This window comes from Anser anser, assembly GCF_964211835.1.
Source record: "Anser anser genome assembly, chromosome: 7".
NCBI classification, from domain to species: Eukaryota; Metazoa; Chordata; class Aves; order Anseriformes; family Anatidae; genus Anser; species Anser anser.
This window is the reverse complement of record NC_139727.1, coordinates 37483216-37498443: the sequence shown is the minus strand read 5'-3', so window position 1 is coordinate 37498443 and position 15228 is coordinate 37483216. Positions and strand designations below refer to the sequence as shown.

The window sequence follows — 15228 nt, the reverse complement described above, 5'->3', positions numbered from 1 at the left end:
GTCCGCTATACGTAGCAGAGGTAAAGGTGGGTGAAATGTGCTCCAAGAGGAATATTTTCTCATCTGAAAGCCTGTCATGAGGTATCAGCGGATTGACAGAGACCATCACTAATACCCAATAGCCATTACATTTACTGCTCAGGTTTCCAGAAGTGCATGTGCAATATGTTAATATATGGATTCCATACATTCAATATGGTTAGCTGGGGGAACAACAATGCAGCCCAAACCCTTTAGCAGGGGGAACCTGTCAACCTTTTGCCCTCTCAGGAGGTGTCATCAGAAAGCTGCTGCCAAAGAGCAGAGGTAGCCAGTGCCAGAACCGAGGCAGAGACTCCCAGAGGGGCCTGGGCCCCCTTGGTAACCCTCAGACAGGAAAACCGTGATTTCAGCCTCTGCTAACTGCATTCATTTGCAGGCCAGCCCCCATTGACATTCATTTGAGTTGTAAAGACATACCACAGAAAGCTACTGCTTGTTTGCACCCCTCCTATTTTTAAAAGACCTGGACCACTTGTGCTTGAACTTTGACTGGGCTCCACAGGCATTTTTGCTGCCAGAATAAATTACAGACTGCCTCATTTGCTGTGTGCCCAAGCCTGTCCCCCTGTCAAAGAGTGCAAAGGGGAAGCTGTGTCCTGTAATGCAGACAGAGCATCAATTTCCAGGGAAGCCCAATTAAAGGCACATTATTATCCCCGACAGGTACGGTTATCTCTATGGGTGTACACTCAAGCAGACTCTGAACAGGCACTCTGCTGAATCATCACAGTTCTACTCAAAAACTGCTTCTAAGTGACAACATTTTCTGTGAAATTAAGAAGCAAGCAGTGTACCTGCCACCACTTGAATAGCAATAGGAGCCACTGCAGCCCTAATGGCAAACAGATGCAAGAAAGCAGCTGTGCAGACACATTTTTGTTGGAGCTGGCTCGTTTGTAACTCGCAGGTAGTTTCACTGCACAAACATTTCTCAGTTTTGGACACATCTTTTACATTGGCCTGCATACAGTTAATGCTGGCCAGCCATTGAGGACTAGAGCCAAGAATTAACTTTTCAAATATTTTTTCAGGAGGTTAAAAAGTGCTGGGTGAATTTGGGGGGAAGAAAGATTGAACTGCTCGGATCATAAGGCCAGTGTCCAATGATACATTTCTATGCATTTCTGCAAATTCTAAAAAGAACAACAAAAAAAACCCTCCAAATTCTTAATGCCAACTTGACTGCTTAATTATCTAATTTATGAGCTTAATTTTCCAAAGTGCTACAGAAACATAATTATGAATCGATACAGAAAAGATGGCACTGGCCATGTCACTGACAGATATTGCATTAAGTTACATTAGGTAATGGTGTGCAATATAGATGGTGTGTAGTATCTTGATTTCTTAGTAACAATTGCATATTGGATTTGGTTCATCTGTTCTATTTTATTGAGTTAGGATGTTTCTCATTATATTGTACATCCTGCTTTATGCCATTATAATAAGACTTCCAAGACTGTCTTTGAGAAAAATGCTTGGATATTGCTTTTACCTTTGTTCTTTACACCTTGGACTAAACCTCACACAATGTTTCCATGCAAGCTCACCCTTCAACCTGAAGGATGGTTTTAGACCTCTTCTCTACGTAGAGAAATGGAAGAGAATGATTTGTATGGCACATATATAAATGTTTACACGTATACCTACACATGCACACATATATATACACAAATTTTACAGCAGACAGTTAATCAACAGTACCTTGCAATGTAAAGGGTTATTCAAATATGATCCCAGATTTGTACACAAATTTCTCATGGACCTTTTTCATTCCATTTCCTCTGTTTTTCCATGACTGTATATATGTAGTTATGTAGGTCACTCAACTTTCTGTTTATTTACCCTTCAGTTCAATGCATAACAGTTTCTTCTCCAAAGAGCTGCTTGCTTAACGTCTGATGTCAAGGTGACACACCTGAATATTGTTGGCAATGGGCTGCACTGTGCTTTTGCTGACCTTGAAGCTGCCTTTCCTCTCTCTCCTCACCCACTGTGTTGCGTGGCCTTGCAGTGGCCATGCACATAAACCTTTCGCTGCTCATGCCATGGGAAAAATTTGTAAGGGATTTTTCCGATTCCTTTTCAGCACCAGAGAGTCCCTAGAGTAGTTGGTACACCACAGATATCACACATCTCCCAGTGCCTTTGAAAGCCAGCCATACCATTTCCTGCACGTATTCTGGGCGGCAATGAATGCAAGTTTTTCAGCAATTTGACATTATAATACTTCTGCAGTGGATGAACTACACAAAGACACAGAACATATGAATATTTTATTTCCAGTGGTTTTGAGGCTGGATTTGCCTGTTCAGACACTACATGGAAAATTGCTCTTGGCAACATTAAGCCATTTTCTAAAATAAATGTATTAAAACTGATCAATTACTGTGTGTTGCAAAACATCTCGCAATAGACTAATCAGGGTGCGATATAGTATGTGAGGGGAAAATAACCGTGACTGTTCCTCAAATGGAAGGGAAGCACAGTTATGCAGAGTAGCATATGCCACTGTCTGATATTTAGGCTTTTTCCATCAACAAATGTGAAAAGTGTAACATCTGTATTACATAATCCTCCTGCTCTGCACCCAGAAGGCACTGAGGGCTCGTTAAATACTTGGCTACTGCTCTGTGGTAATTGGACAGGACAGGATTTTTTATCTTCTTTTTTTAACTCTTTCCACTCAAAACCGCTTGATGAATGCATTTCCTGCTGATCTTTGGTGTTGTAAAGAACAACACCTAATGTCATTAATAAACATTTGTTTGAATAATCTTTTATTATTAAATGCAAGCTTCTTACTGTAGGGAGAGACCTACTTTCCTAACATCTTTCTGGTGTGCTCCAATCTTCACCAGTATCTTAGAAACCTTATCTGGAATTAGTTTACATCTTATTTTATTCTGTTTTCTGCTAAATATCTGATTCCTTTAAGTTTTATGATGGCAGAAGGGCACAGCTCTCTGCATCAAAGGAATTGGGGATGCAGTGCGGGGGTGGACCAATGACCCCAGCTGTCACACTGTGGTCTCGTGTCCTCTGTTTTAAGCATATAGAGGAGATGCTGTCTTTACTCTGCCGTTACTCTGGTGCTTTGTTACATTAGACAAGGCATTCCTGAAAAAAAGATTTTCCTTGCCAGATCTGCAGACTAAGCCTGCTAGATAAAATCTCAGTTTGTGCTTGAAAAAGTTGTTTACTTTGCATAAAATCACCAGATCTGATTAATAGATTAAAAAAAAAAATTTTTTTTGTTTCTTTTTTATCCCTTTCTGACAGGCATAAATGACTTCAGCTATCTGCACACAAACTGCTTTGAGCTGTCCATCTACGTGGGCTGTGACAAGTATCCCCATGAGAGTGAGTTGCCTGAAGAATGGGAGAACAACCGGGAATCCCTGATCGTTTTTATGGAGCAGGTATTTGATAGAAGAAGAACTCCTGAGTAACTTGATGACTCCTTTCCGACTGAAAGAGAGTTGAAGGAGCAGCTCTGGCTTTCCCTGAGGTTGCTGTGACCATTTGTGCTGAGCCTTGTTGGGGCTGAGGCCCAGCGGAGCAGTGCTGCTGCTGCGATGCAAAGCAGGAGCTGAGCGTCCTGCTGCTGCCTTCAGCATCTCCCAGCCCTTGCCCCTCATGCTGTACTAATGCTGTCAATGAGGTTTTCAAAGCAGTCTGGGGTTTCTGATGTATTTCTCACACGGCTGTAATTATTGTCCTGCTCTGGCAGAAGTTTCTACACAAGCTGCTAGGTGGCTTTAGGAAGTCAAATGTAGTTTTTAGGCTTCACACTCACATTGTATTCCCATGAAGGAGAAGCTGTCTGCATTGTGCAAATATTTCAGTTGTAACTATGCTTATGTGAAAAACAGAAATGGCCCCTATAACGTGAAGTCTGTGCCATACAGCCCCTGCAGTTTCACTGGGATAACATCTTCCCTTCAACTTCATAGGCTTTTTCAAAGTAAGGTTTCACTAACACTTCAAATGATAGAAAATGCATGATTATTGATATTTATGAAAGAAAGCCGAACTGTAAGCAACACTGGCATATAATTTCAGACAGACTGTCTTAATTTCAGAGGACAAAATAACAAAGCTCGTTAAAATTTGGCAAGTGTGCAGAGCTTGCCAGGAAAGAGCACCTAAAAACCCTTTGCTTTTTTATCTGCTTTTTTATCTGTTTCTTGAATTTGATGTTTCTAGGATCCCAAAAGAATTTGTAAATTGATTCACAAGCATGAGCCCCAAAACAAGAATAGGATGCACCTAATTCACATGAGGAATTAATGATTTGCTGCATCTTCCTAATGATGGTACTGCTCATTGCTGTGTAATATTCATTTATTTATTTCTCCTATTAGGTCCATCGGGGCATCAAAGGCATAGTGAAAGATGTACATGGAAGGGGAATCCCAAATGCCATTATTTCAGTAGAAGGTGTTAACCATGATATTCGCACAGGTAATAATAATAATAAAAGTAAAAATAGATTTAAAATAGAAAGTCAGTAGAAATGAACGATTTTATGGTTAAAAAAAAAACAAAAAACACAGAACTTCATTACAACTTAAAGTCTTTTCTGAGTAAAACCAGCAGAGATGTAATCCAAGGAGTGCATTGCAGAAGGGATGGTATTTGGGGAGCTCTTTCTCTCCATGGCGTAGCTGCATAGACGAGAACAGAACTATGGCTTTCCTTTTGGACTTGTTCCTCTTCTTCCTACCTTTTTTTGAAGTATTGAGCAAATATCCTTGTATCTGCCCAAAATCTATAGCCTGAGTAAGGCTGTGTTAAAAGAGAAGTCATTCTTCCTTTTCTCATGAAAAGGTAACGTAGCTCTAACCCAGAGTAATTGCAGCACAGCTAAACAAGGCTGTAGTAGTAGCTCGTTGCACAGAGTGCTTCTCTGGCTGTTATGTTGTGGGAATGTGTTGGAGATGTGATCCAGAGCTGTGTCCAGAGGAGGAACAGCTGCTACAGGAAGGGGAGTTTCACATGCTGCAGAGCCTTCTGCAAAGTGTCATAAAAGATAACCTGATGGGGCCCAGCTGAAACAAGGACTTGAATGGGTGGATTGCAGCCCAGAGAATCACTGTTCTATATGTATTTAAAAAAAAAAATAAATGGACAAATGGATAGTTGCCTTGTTTGTACAGCCTTGGTCTATACCCAGACACAGATGTTTATATTCAGAGTAAACTCCAGGCCTATTTAATGGCCTGGCAAGGAGTCATGGTTCTAAATAAAGTACTGCTTTAAATAGATACCAGCAACTACAGGATTAATGGTAATACCCGAAAACTGTTGTTGGCAGGTTGGGGGCTGGATAGTGTCCATTGGCTGCTGTGTTTGTGTAGGTCCTATACAGTCATTTATGAAATGGTCATCACTGTGCTTGTGAGCTCTGTCGTTAGAGAAACCACAGAGGGTATGGAGCAGGGAGAGGAGCATGAGAAAGGAGATGGCCAAGCAAGACCTGTTGTTAGCAAGAGTCTGTCTGATTGCTTGCCGCTGAGGTACAGGATGCCACATTGATATGTTGGCTGATTCCAGGTTATAGAGCATCACCGAGTGTTAGATAAGAGACTTCCAACTCTTCAATGTTTTATCTGAGCAGATAATAAATCTTGGAATATCTAACTTAGTTTAGAATTAATTTTACTTCAGTGCTACCATGTCCCTGTTGTTAAAGAAAACACTGGATGGCAGATACTTAATTAGGCAATAATGACTCTTCCTTAAATATTTCAAAATGGGACCAGTGGGAAATGATAGTGGGAATGAAAGTAATCAGTTGGTCTTCCCTATCTTGGAAAACTGCCATAAACGGTAAGTTGCATTGCTCTGGTAATGGAATTAACATATTACTCTGCCTGAGACCAAACAAATGCAAGAGGAAATTAATCTCCAGCTCTCTGCATACTGGATTGTTACACTAAATAAAAATCAACTGTTTAAAAACAATGGACAAGAATACGGAAATGAGTCCTGGTAGCATGGTAATAAATGTGCAAGGTTCCAGAACCCAGCTTGCAACTCTTGGGAAGCTTACAGCTGTTTGGATGAGGTGTAGAGCTGAGCTTCTGTGGCTAATGTCAATCTGAAATTCTTGGTACAAGCAAAAGTAATCGTTTCATTATTTTTGTTTGTTTACTTAAGGAGAAGTACTGAATTTGACACTGTTTGTGAATCACTTTATAGATTGGAAAGAGGGAGTTCTATCTTCTTTTATATTACACAGATAACAATGTATATGTTGGTCTTGAAACTGCAGAATTTATGGTGCAGAATAAAAGCTAAAATGACAACTTTAGAGAAAGAAGGCAAATTGTCAGCATTTGTCTTTCATTTATACGTTTTAAATGAAAAATTAATCCAAATGGAAGAAGAATTGTGGCCACTATCTTTATTCATTTAAATGTTGTTTAAAGTGATCTAGGCTGTAAGGTACCTGCTTTTTCTTTGATACACTGATGTGGTTGGCTACCCTGTACAGCAGACAAAATTGTGTGTAAAGGTATCTTAATAATATTTATTTGTTTGAGAAAATTTCTCCGCTCTTTTCTGTGGACAAAAAAAAAAAAGAGTGCACAAAAAGTCCTTTATTTTCTCTTGGAAGTACAATATATCTTATTGAAAAAGGATACGGGTGGCACTAAACTGATAATATTAACAGGCTAATTGAAATTATTGATTTAGAGAGTAAGCTTTATGGAAGATTATTCCATTTTCTTTTGATGTAGATGCAATTATTGCTTCACTCTGATTGCATGGTGTTACAGTTAGATGTGGACTATGCTCTATGAGATAACCTTCAGAAAAGAGTTCTTTGATTGGATGGACAAATGTACTGGACACTCTTTTTTCCCCACATTGCAAGTGCAGGCAATTATTTGGGATGCCTTCTTGATCCCACTAGCAGAGGTCAGTGGACTTTCCATTACAAAGGGAAAGGAATTTGTAAAATGCTTCTGATTTACTATGGCCTCTGGGTGTATCAGATCATACTCCAGTGGTATTTTTCCAAGTACCTGGAAAAGGGTTATATTTTGTTTTCTATCACCTGCTTGTTTTTGCAGTGCTTTAGCTCATTTTTAATTTATTTATTTTTTGGATGGGTAGATCAAATGTGCCCTGTTACCAGAGTAGGAAGCAGACGAGCATATTCTGTCATTTTCAAAATTGTGCCAGCATTTCAGGTTTGGATCACTCAGGTGGAAGTACAAGGATAGGGAAAGAGCCTCTCGATACAGAAATTAACTCAGTGGCACCTTTTCGTGATAGTACAGAGCCTCTCCTCCCGCACCCACTGGGCCTCCCGCACCCACTGGGCAGCTCCAATAATTGCTGCAATGAAAAGTAACTGGAAGGTGGAATTTCTAGTGTTTTAACTGTTTGTATATACTACCAGGAGAGAAACAAGCAAGCCAAATGTCATTACAGAAAAGACCACCTTCCAAAAGCACCATTGCCTGGGGGTCTCTCTTGTGACACCTCCCATCACTGCCTGTGTGTACGCATGCATGCACCCACAGAAAGAGAAGCCACCCAACCTGTGGCAGCCTCTGACTGCTTGCAGTAAACAATTAAGACAATGCTAAACCTGGAGTATCTAGTGTCTTGATCAAGAAATGTACAGTTCCCTTCTAGTGAAGCATTTCTGTACTGGAGTCTTTACCAGAATTCAAAGACAGATGCACATTTCTGTATGATTTTTGCAATTAAGCATAATTAATTTAATTTCACAGTGTTCAGAGAAAGATTTATGAATATTTTGGTAAACTTGATATGCTTTCAGCATACATTATGTAACCAAACTGAAAGATTTTGAAGTAGCATTTAGTTAATATTTAATAACATTAGTCTCAGCTAAGCATATTTCTAATGTTATAATTCTCCATTTTTTTCTTCTTGCTGACTGCCTGTTCAGTAGAGAAAAGTTAAGTTTTAGTTATTGTATGCATTGGGCATGCATCACCATGACTAGTTTTCCTGGGGACCTCTGTAGATAACAGAGTATTAGGATAATTTTAATAATGTATTTAAATTCATAACATTTAGTTAAAGTCATTTAGTTGTAAAAGGTTGATCGATCCTATCAGGCTCAAAGAGTACCCCTCTTAACTAGAGTGTTTCTGGAGTTGTCTGACACATTTAATTTCTAATATATATATATTTTTGCTGCATTTTTATTTTACCTGAATGGACATGAAAATTTCATTCCAGACCCAGCTATTGGATATGGACATAGCCTTTATTCAGCCTTCTCCCATTGGAGACTGTTATTTTAGTAGTCTTAGTATTTGATAAAAGTATCTGTATTTTTAATTGTTTCTCTTGCCATCTGCTCTGATTTGTATTTATTTATTTTTTACCTTCTGCATCATTTAACCTAATTTTCAAAAAAATGAAACAAAAACAACCCTACCCTTTTAGTCTGGTATTAAATTCTGGGTGATGACAGCTGACAGAGGCACTAATGTCTAGTTACTTGTGAATGAAAAGGAGGTAAAACACATCGTGCTTAACAGCTTAATATCCGAATGTGTAATGGTTTCCTTGTGGCGTGTGAACTTGCAGATTTTTTCTTGGCCTTGTGCAGGGTTGTGATGAACTGCCTGCTAAATGTGTCAAAAAATTATGGGTCAGCTTTGAATCCCAGGGGCTAAAGCCAACATCTGAGCAGGGAAGAATTCACAGCCACGAGTCGGGGGCATGCAGCATTCACTAGCCATGTAGCAACATCCATAGAGACATGGCCATGGAAACAAACGTCAGTGGGAACCAAATTGTGCTTCCTTTTACTGGGCTGCAGCAAGGTCCAATGCAGCATGGCAGTGAGCACTGGCCAGGCACGCCCAGGGCACATGCTGAAGGGCATTTACAGCTAAAAATGAGCCCCTAGGAACAAATTGGGCAATTTTCAGTTTTGTCTTTTGGTTAGGGTGTCAACGGACCCAACAATAAAGGAGAAGAACTAAATAAAGTGTTCCTCAAAGGATCCTTTCTAAGAGTGCCACTCCTAAGGTCTTGAGAAAGAGCAAATCTAGACCTTGGCCATCACCAAGTAGGGCTGAAGTGGCTGAAAGAAACACCTGAGCAAGGTGGTGTGCAAGAACTAACAGTATCAGGTGTGCTTGCACACAATTTCATGCTTGCAGTCAAAGGCTGCAATATCAGGGTATAGTAGATATGGCTGTTTTGCTAATGCTTGCTGCTTGTAAACACTTTCTATTTTACAAAGGCCTAAATTAAAATCATTTTTCTTCAAACAGAAGCCAGCTAGTCTGATTTTTTCCCAAATATAATATTTTCATACAAATTGTCTTTAGTTTTTGCAACACTACATTGCAAGCAACCCAAGGCTAGTGATAGTAGGGCTGTCAGTAAATGTTAGTACTAAAAACGAACAAAAACTCTTTGTATGCAAGATATTGCATTTCTATTTAGATATATATAATTGCATATTTGAATATGCACTTTCAGTCCACAGTGGGTTTTCCCAGGATTGGCTGAAAAATTAATTTCAGATATTGATGTTTCATTGTTTTTTGGTCCTCAGCGATGTATACTTTCTGGTTAAAATAATATTTAAAAAAAAGTCTAAAACCATCCTAGTGTATATATGGGTAAACCAAGATGAACTGAAAGGAAAGCCCTGATTCAATGAGGTGTTAAAATACAATGTTTTATGCACAAGTGATTTAGTTGATTACAGTGACTCTGTTCATGCATTTACAGGTAAGCTAGTGGTGAAGTACCCTGATGAATTATAGTTTGTAGGAAAATTAGCATAATAAAGCTCAATGTAAGATTTTATGGAAGGGGATGCTTAGATCTCAGAGTCGATATGGTACACACTCTCACATAGCCCCAGCACTAACCGATGTGTGTACAGGTGGTCTGGCCAGGACCTCATGTGTGGTGCAAGTAGGTCCCTGCTTAAGAAAGGAGCCTTGTCCTAAAACCATCCCTTTTTCAAACAGGAGCTGATGGGGATTACTGGCGGCTTCTCAACCCAGGGGAGTACGTGGTCAGCGTGAAAGCGGAGGGCTACACCGGCGCCACCAAGACCTGCGAGGTGGGCTACGACATGGGAGCCACCCAGTGCGACTTCACCATCTCCAAAACCAACCTGGCGAGGATCAAGGAAATTATGAGGAAGTTTGGGAAGCAGCCGGTCAGCCTGTCCCTGCGGCGGCTCCGGCAGCGGGCTCGGCAGTGGCGGCAGCGGAGATAGGCCTCGGCTCTGCCTCCATCAGCCCAGCTGTAGCAGTAGTGAGAGTTATGTAGCCCATCTCTTCATACACATTTTCCTGCGCGAGGCCTTTCTGTTAGGGGAGCTGGATGTGGGTTTGTCGTTTTGGAGAAAAATTGGAAACAAAATTCAGTTTGAGTTGAAGAGAAATAAGCCCCAGTGTGTGGGGGAGAGGCGGGAAGAATGTAAAAAGATGTTTTGAGTTAAACTGAAGTGATTTTTTTTTGCCTGTGGATTATTTAATCCCTTGTAAAACTGTTTTCTTTAAATATAGAAAAGGAAAAAAAAAAAGAGAGATACTTGTAAATGAGAAATGTTGTTTTGAATGAAAAAAATGAAAAATGGTGTTTCTAAAGTATAAAATTGATATATTTTTGCAATTCAAAAAAAGTTATGACACTTTACGTTTTATTCACATATGGGAGGAAAGCTGAGAGGGCACAGCTTCTGCTGAACATCATTAAAATGTGTCAAATTTCAGTCTCTTACCCTGAAAGAGACTTTCGGACAAGCATCATAATCTGATTCCAGAACTTAATGCCCAGAGTGTTTTCTCTTCTGCTTTAGAAGGGTGTGTTTTCTAAACCTAACAAAAAGGTTGCTTGATAAAGATCACTGCAGCGATGTGTTATAGCACCTCCCCTCTGACCCAGGAGAAGGACTCAAAATGAAGCTTTCGTCATGGATGCAGGCTTGGTCATGGGCATGTATATAGTTCACAAATCCACTGGCAGCATCTTTTTTCTTGATTCTGGCCTGCCTATAAGTGCCTTTTGTGCTCATGCACGCCTTGTGTCTCTGTCTTCCATAACAGGCAAGAGATTTCATGTTCCTCTACATGGTCTCCTCATCTTACCATTACAGCTGCTGCTTTTCTGGCCTCACTACTCTTAGAGTTGGATTTGTGCTTTTTTATTGTCTTTTAAGTAACAAAGTTGTACAGCAGGATAGGATCGAGGTTTGGTGAAGATGCAGATCAGATCTAGGAAAGAATGAACTAAATAAACACTCATCAAACCATCAGCTGGTGAAAATCAACTTTGTTCTGTTAGCTTCAATGTCATGACCTTAGTTATCCCAAAAGAAGGGCCAGCTGTACCTTTTTAGCCAGTCAAAAGTCTGTGGATAAACAAACATTTTTAATATGCATGGTAGTGAGGCTGCAATGTACACTTCCAAATAGAGTTTGTTTAAAACTTTTTAATTGCTATTACAGTTCTTGCCTATCTTGATATGATTCTTGGAAAAGACATTCACCCAGCTATCATTCAAAACAGGAAAAATAAACTAAATAGAAAACTTACTATAAAAATATTACTTGCCATCTGTACTAAATCTTTTTTCTTGTCAGCAAAGAATCTTGTAAACACAAAAGGCAAAAGATTTCAGAATGAATAATATAATCATGAACCCTTGCATAATAAATAGTCCTATTATTACATTTCATAGACAATTCCAGCCTATGTTTGTTCTGCAAATTCCATTAAATTACAGCAATGTATTTGACAGCAAAGGCATAAAGAAAATAACAGGGTGCACACAATTTTCTATAACTGAAATTATCGAACTCTAGCTCCCAGTCAGCATCATTTAAATTAAATAATAGAGGTAAACAAATAATCCAATCATCACATTAGCATTTTGAATTGTATTTTACTTTTTTCACTCTATTTACCACCTTTACAACATTCTGTGTTCCATATTTTTATTTTGAGCTACAAACTTAACAGCAAAGTTGTCAAGAAGTTTTTTTTTTAGCATCTGAGAAAGGACAAATGATATCATTCTATTTTCAGGTAATGATGAGAAACAGTTTTTTTTTTTGGTTTTTTTTTTTTTGAGTAGTGACAGCATAAAAATTTTCCTGCTAATTTGCCAGCATGCCTGATTTTTTTGTTATGAACTGATGAAGTTCCTTAGGTAGCTTCTTTCTTGAATCCTGTGAAGTCCCAATCATTTTGCTGGGGGGTTGTTTGCACAAAGACACAAACAGGGAAAAGAGGAGGCAAATGTAATTCACTGATATTCAGATTGAAGGTGGAAACCACTAGCTGGATGGTCAGTCCTGGCAGGTCAGTTCTTTCTACCTTGTAATAACTTTTCAGGCTGTTCTGAGATTTGCTTTACAAACCTAACCGTCCCTATGCTCTGTTCCCAGGTATGAGGTTATCTCAACAAACAAGACATTTTTTATTCAGTAGTGAGAAGTGGATTTCATGGGAAGGCATTTGATGTCTGTTAGCTAAAATTAAATGGATTCTGATCGCTGCAGACGTCACTAACGTAAAAGCTGAAGACAGTGGCCCTGGTGTTCACTGCTGGCAGTGACTAGTGCTTGCATGTACTTGAGTGTAGCAGAACTATGACTAATGCAGGTGACCTTACTCTGTTTTGGTGCAGGCATTACTAAATAAATGGCCTAATAGACATCAAGTATAGTCATCACTGCAATTATTTTGTGATTGTTCAGCACCTTTAAACTGAACGCGCAAGTTCAAAGGAATTTTACTAGTAACTTCAGATATGTGAATATCTCATGCTGAGATAAGATGCTTATGCCTGCCCTGAAAGCAATAATACCAAGATGAAGTGTGCCCTATTTGCTACTATAGTAATGCACTTGGGAGTTAAAATGTTCTTTCTTTCTTTTTAAATACATGGTACTGCTATTTAATCTCCATGTATATCCATGCCACAAACCAATAAATTCAGATGCCAGTATTTTCTGGTTATTTACTTTTTCCCCGTCTTTAAAATAGTATTTTATTCTAAATTCTGTGCTTTTTATCTCCTTTCATTTTATTGTTGTAGAAAAATTTGCAACCCTAAAGAAAAGAAAGGAAATAAATCTTAAGGATACGTACGCTCCTTTTATAATTACAGTTTCATTTTAACAGTTACATATATGAGGATTTTGCCAAGCTTTGATCATTCCTGTTATAAAGGGAAAAAAATGTAATTATTTCAAGTAATAAGAAATTCAGCTCCACAATCTCACCCACACAGTAAAGGTTGAACAAATAAAAGGTTGTAACAGAATGTATTCCACTCTCTTTGATAATACCAGCCATCAGTCGTCTGCTCCTATGCAGAGCGCTGACAGTCACAAAATACAGCGTGAGCTGGCTTCTCCTTGAGTCCTCATGTCATGCCATCTAGTTATTCATCTTTTTATCTGTTTAATTACCATAATTTCTATAACCACCTCTCAGTTTTTCTCGTCAATTTTAGTTCCTACAAGTATGCTAACCTCTGGAAGACATATCTTAGTATCTGCAAATCGGCTTGGGAATGCTGAAGCCAATACTTCTGTATCTACTAAAACAATATTTACTTACACATGTTAGTATGAGTGTACTGGATCTTGGTAATCTCTAACTCAAATTTAATCTGCTGGCACCAGAAGTCTGGTAGGATTATCTGAGTATTGTGACATTGAACTCAGTGTGGGTAACACACACTGATAAAACTGAATGCAGATGAAGTTATTGACTACGCTGATGAAGAAATACAGTGTTTCATTGGATGTTTTAAGTCTGTTGTGTATTTTCAACTTCTCTTACCAAATACTTTCCCTTCCTTTACCCATGTATAGTTGTGGAGTTTTTTTCCCTACAAATTCAGCTCATTATTTTCAACGAATTTAAGATATCTTCCCAAAGCGTGGATTTAACTATCAGTGACAGTTATACAACCAGATTTACTTGCCTCTCATCATTCTATAGTGGGTGCTGGACTTTTTTGAGAAACACCTGAAGAAAGATGGGTTAACTTGAAATGAGGTACAAGTGGTGTCACACCAACACCTTTAATTAGTTAACCTTTAACATTGGTATGTAAAATATCCAAGTTTGGAGGCAGAAGTCCCTCTTCACCATTTAACTTTGTAGTGTACCCATGTGAGTTCAGCCAGGTTGCAGCCACCAGCCTGGCGTGAGGAAGTGTACAAGCCTATGCCAATGGTATAGATTGGGGCAATGTCACTTTCTGCTGTGGTATGCTGCTAGGCTGGCATGGGAACACCACAGGATAAGCAACTACTCTTTCTTACTGTAGTTGCACACATGGAGAGAGGGGCAGTGCTTTTTTACAGTTGATTTCATGGGTAATTTTAGTACCGCTTTTGCCTGTGCTTATCTGTGCTACCACAGTGGCAAGCACTTTTTTCAGTCCTCTCCATAAATAGGTATAATAGGCGAACCAGTCTTTAATAAAAGGCTATGAATGTATTTAAGCTTCAGGTGATTAACTTGTAGATGTTTAAGATCTTTATTCTAGTATTTCCTCATTTTTCCCAGCTTAAATCACATTTATACATAGTCTGATGTGCTTACTAATCTTTAATTTCTTTTTAAAGGTCATTTAGCTTGAGATGACATTTTTGTATTTCACTGTGACACTTTAATAAGATTTTTGAGCAGCAAAATTTATGGTCAATGAAGCCATCATGGTGAATGCAATCTTGTGCCTGGAACAGTAAGTCAGTAAATAACTATTGTCTGCCAACTTCCACTGATGTAGTCATCATTGTGCAGTGTATATTGCCAGATTAAGTCTAGGTAAGATTTAAAAATCCACCAACTCCACATTCAGGTGTGCAGGACAATTTACAAGACAGGTAGCTCCTCTGTCTTCTTACCCTGGCAAGTGACCTTTTTATTTTTTATTTTTTAAATGGAGATTTGGATTATTTCTCTATATTGAATATTTTAAACAGTGTTCTTCCATTCATTATATGCTCCTTGCTCATTAGGCAGCAAAAGGACGGGTTTGTGCCTTTAATAAATTTCAGAGGGACTGTGTTTATTGGATAATTTTTGGTACACCATTTTAACTCACTACTAGCTGAAAATAACACATCAATAAAAAAAATAAAATAAATGCCAAGAACAAGATTTTGGAAAGCCTGTGGGGGGAAAAAA

General features: G+C 38.8%; 1 protein-coding gene across 1 annotated transcript in view; it reads left to right on the top strand.

Moving 5' to 3' along the window:
- CPXM2 (carboxypeptidase X, M14 family member 2) overlaps positions 1-13830 on the top strand; it is a 75221-nt gene extending 61391 nt beyond the window's left edge. The window contains exons 11-13 of the mRNA XM_083844479.1: positions 3325-3464; positions 4410-4509; positions 10035-13830. Of these exons, the coding sequence (XP_083700605.1) occupies positions 3325-3464; positions 4410-4509; positions 10035-10288 (494 nt within the window). The 3' untranslated portion in view covers positions 10289-13830. The remainder of the gene's footprint in view (positions 1-3324; positions 3465-4409; positions 4510-10034) is intronic.
- The last annotated feature ends 1398 nt before the right edge of the window (positions 13831-15228 follow it).